Source organism: Sinohyriopsis cumingii, chromosome 17, assembly GCF_028554795.1.
Source record: "Sinohyriopsis cumingii isolate HCF-2022 chromosome 17, ASM2855479v2, whole genome shotgun sequence".
Lineage (NCBI taxonomy): Eukaryota > Metazoa > Mollusca > Bivalvia > Unionida > Unionidae > Sinohyriopsis > Sinohyriopsis cumingii.
Genome location: NC_142977.1, coordinates 49,695,250 through 49,707,570, shown reverse-complemented (window position 1 = coordinate 49,707,570; position 12,321 = coordinate 49,695,250). Strand labels below are relative to the sequence as shown.

The window sequence follows — 12,321 nt, the reverse complement described above, 5'->3', positions numbered from 1 at the left end:
CTATAAATTCCAGTGAATGTCTCTATCCTGAAATTTTATCAGAGCACTTTTGTATTTCCAAAGAAAATAATCACTTGAATTCAGTAATTTGAAGACATAGATTCCAGCCCAAAATGGATTACTGGTCAGAGTATATAATACAGTTTGTTTATGCTAGATCTTTAAAGCATGAATTAATTTTTCCTTCATTAACAAGACTGTATAGTCTTCATCTTGACCTCAGGTCACAATTAGCATTTCCTAAAAAAAACTAGTACCTAATGGAAAATGACCTTCTAGAATGATCCTGATGTTTACAAAATAAAAGGTGCCCAGCGTGGCAGAATGGTCTGAAGTTCTCACCATTCTCGACCACTGCCATCTCACCTCTGTCTGCATGGGTTCGAGACTCAGGCTCGGCTAACGTGAGAAAGCTTGCCAGTAGCTTCTCGTGGGTTGGTGGTTCTTCCCGGGGTTTTCCCGGGTTCTTCCTCCACCAGTTATACTGGCCGCCATGTATAGCCTATCTTGTGCTGAAAAATGGCATTAAGCCCTACAACAACAACAACAATAACAGCAACAAAATAAATGTTAGTTATTATTAGAAACCTATTACTAAAATTAAAACATTGAATCTGGACTATGTCAGGTACATCAGGTAATTTCCATCTTGACCTAGACCAAAATAAACATATTTGCTTCTATTAATAATGACCCTGATATGAAGCCCATACACATAAAGAATAATTTAGCTATGTATTAGTTGTTTACAGAATAAAATTAAAAAAAAGTTGATTCAGGTCAAGCAGAAAATGAATTAAATTTTAGACAAGGTCCAGTCCAACATACACTGTTACATTAAAATAGCATGTAATGAAATAAAATAAATATTAAAACAAAACTAACAAACAATGCAAATTATATATACATAACATAATAAATCATTTTTTTGTCAAGCTAATCTGGGCTCAAACTGGACATAACAAATACAGTTTACCTACAAGCATTTAGTTAATAATAATTTGCCTTCAAATTAAAGTGGCAATATAATTCAGAAGTACAAAAATGTGTCTAAATAAGGTTTGTGCTACTGTTATGCACATAATTTCATGAACTAGTAATTGCTGACTGGTGTTGGTGCAGGTTGGGCTAACACATGAGTTATTGATTTAGCTTGACATAATATTCCATGGGTTGATTTTGCCATTGTTTCCATTTTGAGCATTTTATAATGCCTGTATCAGGGAAGGAGAAATTCCAAAAGCAATTTTAAAAATATAGTACATTGGTTTGGGTCTTAATAGGTTTTGCTGTATTTGAAAACTAGTCTTATAAAAAGAGTATTCATTGTTTTGTATTCCTGAAGTAAGGTTTATTGATATTTGCAACAGGAAACTCACCATTAGTAAAGTTTCTAAATCCTGCAATAAAGGATTGCTGTTAATATTGTAGCTCTTTCAGCAGAATTGAAATTTGCTGACTAAAATTGCATTGCTGGAAAGTAGTATTATCCCAAGGACCTAAATATTTGAGGAATAAAACCTGTTGTTCAGCATGCCTGATATGACTACATCTGTTAAAATGGCCGTTCCACACTCCCCACATAACTACATCTCTTAAAATGGCAGTTCTATATGCCTGACACAACCACATCTGTTAAAACAGGAGTTCTGCACTCCCCACATAACTACATCTGTTAAAATGGTAGTTCTGCATTCCTGATATGACGACGTCTGTTAAGACAGCAGATCTGCATGTCTGATATGACTACATCTGTTAAAACGGCAGTTTTGCATGTCTGACATGAATACGTCTGTTAAAACGGCAGATCTGCATGCCTGACATGAATACATCTGTTCAGTTCTGTATGCCACATTTGTTAAAATTTCAGTTCTGAATTCCCAACATGACTACATATCTTAAAATGACTGTTCTGCACACTCAGCTTGACAACGTCTGATAAAATGGCAGTTCCACACACCCAAACAAACTATATCTATTAAATTGGCAGTTCACCACCCCTAACATGACTACATTTGTTAAAGTGGATATCATGAGATGTATTAGTTATGTAAATGAGTCACAACCAAACTGGTATGGATGGAACATAAATAAATACACTTTTGTTTGCATGATATTTTTTTCTTCTCAAAGACACACAAGTCCCATAATCTATATTGTATCCATGTTTTACAATTGCAAATAGTTACACCAATCATAATTTTACTTTAATTGATATTTTCAGATTGAGGAAGGAGTCCGATCAGTGGGACAAACTGGTATCCAGATATGAGAACTTACAGTCAGAGGAACAGCAAATTCAACAAATAGGGTATGGTTATCAAACTGTGATGTACTCAGTATTTTGCAAGGATATACTTTGTGAAGGATACTTTACTTAAATTTTTGGGGCCCTGAGTGGCCAAGTGGTCTAAAGTGCTCTCTGTTATGGATCACTGCCATCTCACCTCTGTCTATGTGGGTTCGAGTCTCGGATTCGGCCATTGTGGGTATGTGAGAAAGCTTGCCAGTAGCTTCTGGTGGGTCGGTGGTTCTTTCTGGGGGTTTTCCCGGGTTCTTCCTCCACCATTAATACTGGCCGCCATGTATAGCCTATCATGTGCTGAAAAATGGCGTTAAACCCCACAACAACAACAGCTTAAATTTTTATGTAAATGTTGTAGAGTTATTGACTTTGATTAAGTTCATACATATGTTGATTAACCCCAAACAAATTAATTTCACCAAGGCTGCAGGCTGAGGTGAGTATAGTTTTTATGTTGTTGATAAACCTTGTATCAACTGTAATTTGTAAGTCTGTAAGTGTTCCATGATCCATTTCCTGGTGTTATTTTCTTTTAATTGTATTAAAGATTAAAGTGAATTAAACTTTACTGCTTAAAGAAAAAAAGAGCAACAAAATTTCAAGAACGAAAGATAGACTTATTTTTAAATTCATTAGATAAAGAACTGATTTAAGTTTTAATATTGAAAATCATTTAAATAGAAGAAAGAAAAAACCATGATCAGAAGCAGTTTTGTTCCCAGCCCCAATAATTGTAGTTCTCAAACCTTTTCTATGGAAAACAAGACAGATGAAAGGATGAACAAATGGATGGGCTTATGGATGAAAAAGACATTCTGTCACTTATTGATTGGTAATGTATACTTGATCACAATTATAGAAAACTGTTGAATGATTGTCATTTGAGCCTATGGAATCTTGCAGTAGCTACATGTGAATCTGTGAAATTGATATAATTTTTAGCAAAGACACCTTCAGGCATTTTAACCAATTAGAATACAGCAAGGTGTGAGTCATATGATAAATAAATTCTTACATTATCATTTGTGAAACATGGCAGATACCTTTAACATAGTTATTACACTTCTCACTATGATCATTAAAAGAAAATCAAGGCATTAACTCACTTGATGAGTTGGAATTTACTCCACATTTAGATGTGAAAACCCCCATAGTAATCATCTTCCATTTTAGTCTTATAGACTTGTATGATACTTCTATGGATGAAATCTCATTTACTCCAGTTTAGAGAGAGCTATGCCCCTTGTCAAACAAATACTTGGAATGTTACTTGCAGTCAACATATTCTGATGGAATTTAGTAAGAACATTGTCTCTTACACGTAGATGTGCCTTTTATGTGTTTTTGTCTTGTCTACTTGATTTTGGACAGAGTTATGTGCATTGTCAACCAACTTAATATCTTTACATGGGATCATATGTTGCTTGTAATGAGCACAGCTCAAGAACCATTCAACATATTCTGATACAGTTTGATGTGAATACTGTTTCATAGACCTAGATGTGTTTCTTAATGGGATTTGTCTTCTCTGCTCATTTTGGATAGAGCACTTGTCCGTCATCTCATTTCTTTACGTGCGATGTTGCTTGTACTGGTGAGTCCTTGAAGGACTTGCATTTCAAGGATTTCATGCAATCTTTTAGAACATACATCAACCCTGAGTGACCATCTTCTCTTAACTTTTGTTTCCCCAAACAAGTTCAGCTGTTTAAGGCCCTACAGAAGCAAGATGTAGCAAGTGGGCTCTTTGTAATGCACCCATGAGAAATAGCTATAGTTTATTGTTTATACAATGAACTTGCATCTGGCATCTATTAGCAGTTGCTTGATTTTATTTCTCTTCCTCAGCTACTCACAGAAAAATCATGAAACTTGGTGCTGATATTTATCCTGCAGTCTTGTTGGTACTAAGTCTAATGGTGCCCCATAGACATCCAGTTAATACACAGGTCTTGTTAATATGTTTTTTTTTTGCTTCAAGGAGCATAGTACGTAGATATTACTAAATGAAAATGGTGATGGTTTGATACTCATGAACAGTGGGTCATATTTACTTATGGTTTTTATTAAAAGACATCACAAGACTTGTCGACAGACTAAAGTAAAAAATGGTGCTGATCTGACTTCCACCATGACTATCATGGATGCCATCTTGAAAATCTTATCATACCCTCCTGTACAGGAGGCCATATTTACATGGACTTCTAAATAATTGATATCATGTGAAAAATAGATGGTCCTAAATAGTCCTAAATGAAAATAGTGCTGATATGACATTTTGTGTGGTCACTATTGCTTGAAAGGTATGTTACTAATACTCCATCTGCATGGATGATGATATAGGCAATCACTACAATACTTCTTATGAAATGATTGTAGATGGTCAGAAATGAAGTTGTTGAAGTTCTGTCCTCCAACATGGCTGTCATCATCTTAAAAACCTTGTTTGTGTTACTTTATCTGGAGATAAGGCCTTATGGACATGGGGTTTTCATTAAACAACCTCTAATGAAATGTAGCTGGTTCGGAATGATAGCAGTATGCTGTGACACTTAATATGGCTGCAACGTCAGATATTTTGAAATTCTTACAACTATTTCTACGGAATTTATTTTATAACTAAGACATTTGTTGATCGTAAAAACGATTCTGATCTAATCTCCAAAATTTCTGTCTTAGCAACCATCTTGAAAATCTTCTCTTCTGAATGAATTATGGTATTAACATTCACTTTTTACTAAAACACTATACCAGTATGTAGCAGGTCCAAAATGAAAATTGTGCTGGGTTGATGTCCAACATGGCAACCATAATTACCATGTAAAAAATCTTGTTATCTGAGAGAATGGTGGCATTAACATGGGCTTTCATTAAAAAAACGAAAACAAAACCAAAACCCTTCAACTTCCATTATGTAATAGGTCCTCAATCAATTTAGTGCAGATCTGACCACCAGCATGACTGTACCATTTTGAAAAAGTTTGAAAATCACACCTACTTAATCTTTGGGGTCAAGTGCAATGTCACTGCTTTCATTTTTGCACTTCTTTGATTTTATGAACACAGTGACTTGTACATATACCAATGAATTTTGACCAGACTTTGTGTTTATTGTTTTTCAATAAGCAAACATTAGCACCCTGACATGACTCTAGTTTTTATTTGTGATGGCTAGTGAACATCAGATTATAACACAAGCAAACAGAAATGGATTTTTATAATACCTATTTTAGGATTATATCTGAAGAATACGTCAAATGATGCCAGTTTAAAATTTAAAGAACTTTATTAATTATAGATTATACCAAGCTCAATATGTGTGTATATCTTGACAATATCTGAGATGAGTTTAGTGATCTTCTTTCTTTTATATCAGGTTAAAGGTCAAAGGCCGTGACATTCATGTATTTACTGCACTTGTGAACACTTTTAACTCTGACCGATATAAATATACTTTTGGTAACAAATTTGAAATGTTGAAATCTGAAAATATTTCAGTATCAGCAATTAAAGAGATAAAATGAGCATGGATTGTATTTGTCCTATATTTCTTATAAAAATACTTGCTGCTGTAAAGGTTCTATTTATTAGATACTTTCAGCCTTTATATTTTGGACTTTGCCAATTTTCTATTCAGTTCTGCTTATTGATAGAAAATTTTGAACTGTGTTAGAACAAAAGAATTTGAAGATTGTAATTTTGTGCCTTGTTTCTAATAAATGGGATATAATTCATGATGGACAGATTCAGGGGGTGAAGAAGTCTGATATCTTGAGGTTTTTGTTCTTTATGGTTTGTTTGTGTACTGAACAAAATATTCAATATTTGTCCTATAATTATGGTATTTGTTATGAAGAAATTCCTTGTTTTTCCTGTAATATTTGCACCAAAAGTGAGTATAATAATCTATGATGGAGGGAATAAAATGACTTTTGGATTCCTACAAATTCATTTTGACTAGCTGAGCATTACTTCCTTCTAGGGGCTCTTGTTGTTTACTTTTATAGCTCATTTTGGATTATACAATAGCCTCATCCACTATAAGGCCAGATATTCCAACACCAAATCAAACCAAAACTTCTTGCATGTCCCTATTTCATTTCCACTTGAAAACCTGAGGTTTCCATAATATACCAATTCCAAATTTGTAAGTGACTTGCATTTGGGATAAGGAAGAAACCTTTTGATATCGGGGTCAGAAAAGTCAGAGTCACAGGGACTGAAAGAAGGAAAGCTGTTTAGTTGCAGATAACATAGACAAACTTTGTAAATATCTTTCATCTGAGATAAGAATGACACCTATTGATTTTTGGAGTCAAAGCATCAATGTTCAAGATTACACTGGATTTAAGAAGAAAAATGGTTGAGATCTTTATCACATCTTTGACCAAACAGTGTACATGGCTTGCATTTGAGACACGAAATACACCTATTCATGTTGGACTTTAAAATTAAGATTATTGGGTTTTATACAAGGAAAAATGATTTCTGCAAAACTACATTATTAATTAAACTTTGTAGATTGCTTACATTGAGACAAGAAAGAAACCTATTGAATTTGGGTATAAAAAGTTCAAAGGTCAAGATTAGGGGATTCCAGGAAGGAAAATGGTTTCCGCAAACTAACTCAAGTCCTCTCTCACAGATTTTAACCAAACTTTTGGATGGCTTGCATTTGAGGACATTTATTGATTTGGGGGTTATGAGTCATAAGACAAGGTTGCATAGACTAAAGAGAAAGAAATAGTTTCCACAAAATAAACCGAGTTTTATGGCATTTACTTTGACAAAATTTTGTGGATGGCTTGCATTTAAGGTTAGGAAGACCTGTTTTATGTCAGATTCAAAAGTTCAAGTATCCAAGCAAAGAAACATAAAGTATAATAATGCTATTTACTCTTGGTAAATGTACCATTTGTGGACATATAATGTGTAATTTGTGGGCATATAATATGTAATTTGTGATTTACAGTCAGACAAGTGGGACAGATGAGAAGGAAGAAGTAAGAGACTGTGATTTGCCTGATGAAGTGAAGCTTTCTGCATCCGACTACCTTATGGAACCATTAGATCTACATGAAATTAAAAAGGAGATAACATTAAATGCCAGTCTTGTCCCTCTTTATGTAAGTCTAGTGTTAATGTGTTTACCGTATACATTGGGTTAATGTAAAAATAGCGTAAAAATAAAGTTGGTTTATCAACATTTTTATGTTCTGTATGCTTGAAAGTAAAACATATCCCCAAGTCATACAGTAATTATGGTATACAATTTGGATAAAAATGATAAATTTTGAAAGTGAAGCAAATATTAGGACTGCTTTAGAACTATAATGCAGATTTCTTGTAAGTATCCCATATTACTTTCTCTTTAATTTTAGAATAGCAGTCAGGATATTCAGGGTTTTCCGATCTGAATTCACTCAGTCTTGGAAAATGGACTTCCATTGTGGATTATGAAAATCCATGTTGCCATGGTGGAAAATAATCTTTCTACACTCTTTTTGTCATTGACTGGATATAGTACTTGTTGTAGATGTCCAGATGATGGTTTGTAGTGGGTGTATTAAGTGTTATTGTCCCAATTAGTTAGTCTCTGTAAGATAATTATATAATAATGGACTTCATGGACTGGATATATTACTTGTTGTGGATGCCCAGATGATGGTTTGTAGTGGGTGTATTAAGTGTTATTGTCCCAATTAGTAAGTCCCTGTAAGATAATTATATAATAATGGACTTCAACTACATTTAATGGAACTTAGCTGTTGGCTGAGCTACAGCAGAAAGTGTAGAGTGCTTTTTTTAAAGTTGTAAACACATTCACATACATTTATTACAAGAGATTAAAATATATTTCCAAGCAACCAGTCCTGGTATATTTAGGTGCTTCACAAAAGATTCAAGTTTAATGATGACAAACAGACAGATGGAGAGGTGGTGTTTTTAAACAAATGAAAGGGAAAAGAAATCACACTTATTAATGGGCTTGTTTCCATTATTAAAATAAAACATGCAAGAAATGTTGTGATTTATTTTTTATTTCCGCCAGTTTCTTTTAAATTGTTTGCATGATATGTTCCAAGACCATGAAGTATACACAGCACAATAAAATACAACCACTACTAGTCCAGCCATTTTACAATGCAAATTAACATGTCCATGCAACACATTTTTTTAGGAACTGGGCACATTTTCTTTTACTGTAGACCTGCAGTTTTATGCAGACACAGCAAAGCATGTGATGCTGCATTCTGTAACTAACAGCTTGAAAAATATACTTTGGATTGTTATTTTTATTATCATATGAAGAGATTTCTCTAGTGGCCCAGTGGTTAGAACGTCCACCTTGGATGAGGAAGGTCGAGGGGTTCGAACCCTGGTTGAGTCATACCAAAGACTTATAAAATTGGTACTTACAGCTGCCTCACTAGGTGCACAGCATTAAGAGGTTAGTATTAGGACTGGTCGGCCTGGTGTCAGGATAATGTGACTAGATGGGACATCATGCTACATGTCTGCGGCATGATACCCTAGTGCTAGTCATCATTATAAACTACCACACTGCCGACATCTTAGCGATATGACTGAAAAATTGTTAGACCTGCATTAAAAATCCAAATCACACCCACACATCATCATATGAGTTTAATATTACCAAATGGAAAGGTGAAACTGATGAAAAAAGATTGGTTGAATGATTAAGAAGTTGACATGAATGCAAATAAGACATTTTGTAACCAAATAACTGTGGATGTACATATGATGTAACATTTAGACTGAAAATTTGAAATTACTGAAATTATGTCTGTAATCGCCCAAAAGGCTTAGAATCTTTGGGAATCAAAACTAAGCTTAATTTCGCATGAACCATCTTCGGACTCTGAAGTTGATTTAAAAGCAATAATAATCCTTGGTTGAATGCCTGAAGACATACATGTACACAGCACATAAAAGGGTAGGACCAGTTAAATGGCAAAAAATTTTTTTTTTCCTTATTGCATTTGATTTTACCTGGACATTCATCATAGCCTCATCATCTTTTGCAATCGAGGTGAAATGACAACTGTTATACAAACATATTTGTAAAATGGGTATCTAATGCCAACTGTTATGCAGACATATTTGTACAATGGGTATCTGTGGTAGATATTATTGTATTTTCTGTACTTTAAATAGCCTCAGGTTTTGTATACAAGTGGAATTTCTTCTTATTCATACTTGTTCTTCTTGTACTTTTTTTTTTAAACTTCAACTGTATTTTGCATAAGTTGAACACATATGTATGAATAATACCTTTAATACAGGTGACACTTGATTTATGCCATAGATGCATTCTTGAGGTTATAGCATAAATCGAAAGTAATGTGAATGAATGTATGTGAGATGCATTGATTGCTATTAATACATGGCTTCATATTTTCAATGGCTTTAAACTGGTATCCTAGTAGTACTTCCTTATCTGCAGAATTTATTTTGTCATGTTTGGAAAGGCAGCAGGGATATACTGCAGTAGAAAATAACTATATTGGCTTCTGTTGAAAGGATCAGTGAAGTGATAATAATGAATAATATGATAAATGATGTTTTACTATTTTACTATTCAGAAAAACAAATGTAGTCAACCAGTTAACTCTTCTCTTTCAGATGAAGAAAATCACAGAGATGGTTAACCTGTTACAGGAAGTACATCAGACAGCTGAAGCTGTGGTAGAAGGGCAGATAATTCAATTAAGTAAGTCCAGCAATCCACAGTGCTATCTAGAAAATGGGGAACTTTCTGTCTCTCTGTGTTTTACCAACAGTTAGTTGATAGACCCATACAGAGTCACGAAAGGGGCCCTGAGTGGCTGAGTGGTCTAAAGTGCTCTCCGTTACGGATCACTGCCATCTCACCTCTGTCTGCGTGGGTTTGAATCTTGGATTCAGTCAATGTGGGTAAGTGAGAAAGCTTGCCAGTAGCTTCTCGAGGGTCAGTAGTTCTTTCCGTGGATTTCCCGGGTTCTTCCTCCACCATTAATGCTGGCTGCCATGTATAGCCTATCGTGTGCTGAAAAATGGCGTTAAACCCTACAACAAGAACAACAAGAGTCATTAAACAATGTTAATAGCTTTGTTGCTAATTGTTAAAAATTGTCCCAATAAGTTAAATGTATAAAACTGTGTGAAATTTGTATTAGTGTTATATACTTTAATGAATGAACTGGTACTTTCAGCTAAATTCCAGCTTGTCACAAATTTAAAAAGCATCTTTATAAAAAGTTTGAGTTTGAAAATTCATCCAGTTGCAACATTCAGACAGCCAGAAGGGGAAGAGAGAGAGAGATATATATTCTGGGTGTGATCTGCATCTCTGAATTTGCATAGGCCAGGATACAATACATGCCAATCATTATGCTTTTGGCATAATCATTTCGCTTTTTTTCACTGAATTACACCTTACGCGTATCTGTATTCGGATTATGCATTTTTGGTATATCCCCCTCCCAAAAAATTAATAATTTGTTTTCTCATGCAAGTGCCTTTGGACTCCTCTACTCCATTCGCATACAAGCGCCTTTGGATGTCTCTACACCATTCTCATGGAAGCGCCTTTTGACGCCTGCTGTAAACATCAGCCATTTTGAGTGGGTTTTCGTGGCGCCACCTTTGGGAAAAACCCCCTATTAGATACTACATTCATTGCTGTGAATGACCATTACTTCGGGGCCCTGAGTGGCCAAGTGGTCTAAAGCGCTCTCCGTTACAGATCACTGCCATCTCACCTCTGTCTGCGTGGGTTTGAGTCTTGGATTCAGCCAATGTGGGTATGTGAGAAAGCTTGCCAGTAGCTTCTCATGGGTCGGTGGTTCTTTCCGGGGTTTTTCCTGGGGTCTTCCTCCACCATTAATACTGGCTGCCATGTATAGCCTATCATGTGCTGAACCATTATGTCAGATCACGTGGTCGCTGTTTATGCTCTGGTCGAAATCTGCTATTTAAAGTAACTGGGTCATATTCTCCACTCTCCAGGATGGAGGTCGCGAATTTCGTTCAATACTTACTCAAGTTTTCACGATTAAAGTCACAACTATGAAAATTTCAATAACTTAGGTAAAGGCTCTGATATTTATGTAGGCAGCAATTAGTTTTTATAAATTATCAAATTCAGATGACTTAGTGATGTAGACGCAGACAAAGAACTTGTAAATTTCAAGTATGAGAAATGGCAGCTACAGTTGGTCATGCGGCTTCACTGACTTGACGGTGAACGAATTCTCTCAAGATTTTAAAGCACATAAAAATTTCTCCATGAAAAATAATTACACAGCTATAATGATCAGACTTTACTCTTAAATTTTTTTGTACGTAATAGATGTGTACCAAAAATGTAAAATGGTTAAAATTGTTGTTAAACGTATCATACACTGTGCTGCTTAACAGTGTGTATGGAGTCGAATAGGTAGCAGGTGTTCTGTTTATAGCACACTGCACTGGGTAACTTTGCTACATGTGTATCGAAGAGCTAAAAAGTTAGAGTCTGTGTAAGAGACTTTGACAATGAAAAGGGCAAAGTTAGACTGCTCTTCTTTCATTACCAGAATTAACAGTAGATTCCACTGGAGAAAACAGTTTTTTTATTTGCTTGATAATGCTTTGAATAAATATAACTGTAAGAGATTGTTCAGTATTGTTAACAAAAATAAAACTGAATTAAAATCCAGGCTCAGTAGCCCAGAACTTAGTGCTCTGTTACTGTGCAAAACATTCATAGTCTCAGCTGGTACAAAGTGTTTTGAAATGCAATACAAGAGTCTATTGCTTTTTAAAGCTCAAAGTGTTATATAGGAAAACTTAAAGCAGTAATTGATGTTAAAAGTCCAGAGGGATAAATAAATCATTTTGTAACTATGCTTATTGAATTTTTGTCATGTTATATGTGGATTACTCTTTTTCTGCTCGGATTACTCTTTTTGTCCACTTGGATTACACTTTTTCCTTGCCAGGGGTTGGCATGTATGGGATACTGGTATAAG

At 34.9% G+C, this 12,321-nt stretch overlaps 1 protein-coding gene across 3 annotated transcripts in view; it reads left to right on the top strand.

Annotated features, from left to right (window-relative positions):
• LOC149778666 (kinetochore-associated protein DSN1 homolog) overlaps positions 1-12,321 on the top strand; it is a 42,088-nt gene that overhangs the window by 21,652 nt on the left and 8,115 nt on the right. For all 3 annotated transcript variants that reach the window (XR_016415532.1, XM_089939463.1, XM_089939462.1), the window contains exons 6-8: positions 2,225-2,311; positions 7,278-7,431; positions 9,953-10,040. Coding sequence is in view for 2 of the 3 variants with exons in the window: in XM_089939463.1 (XP_089795589.1) it covers positions 2,225-2,311; positions 7,278-7,431; positions 9,953-10,040 (329 nt within the window). In the remaining variant the exon portion in view is untranslated. The remainder of the gene's footprint in view (positions 1-2,224; positions 2,312-7,277; positions 7,432-9,952; positions 10,041-12,321) is intronic.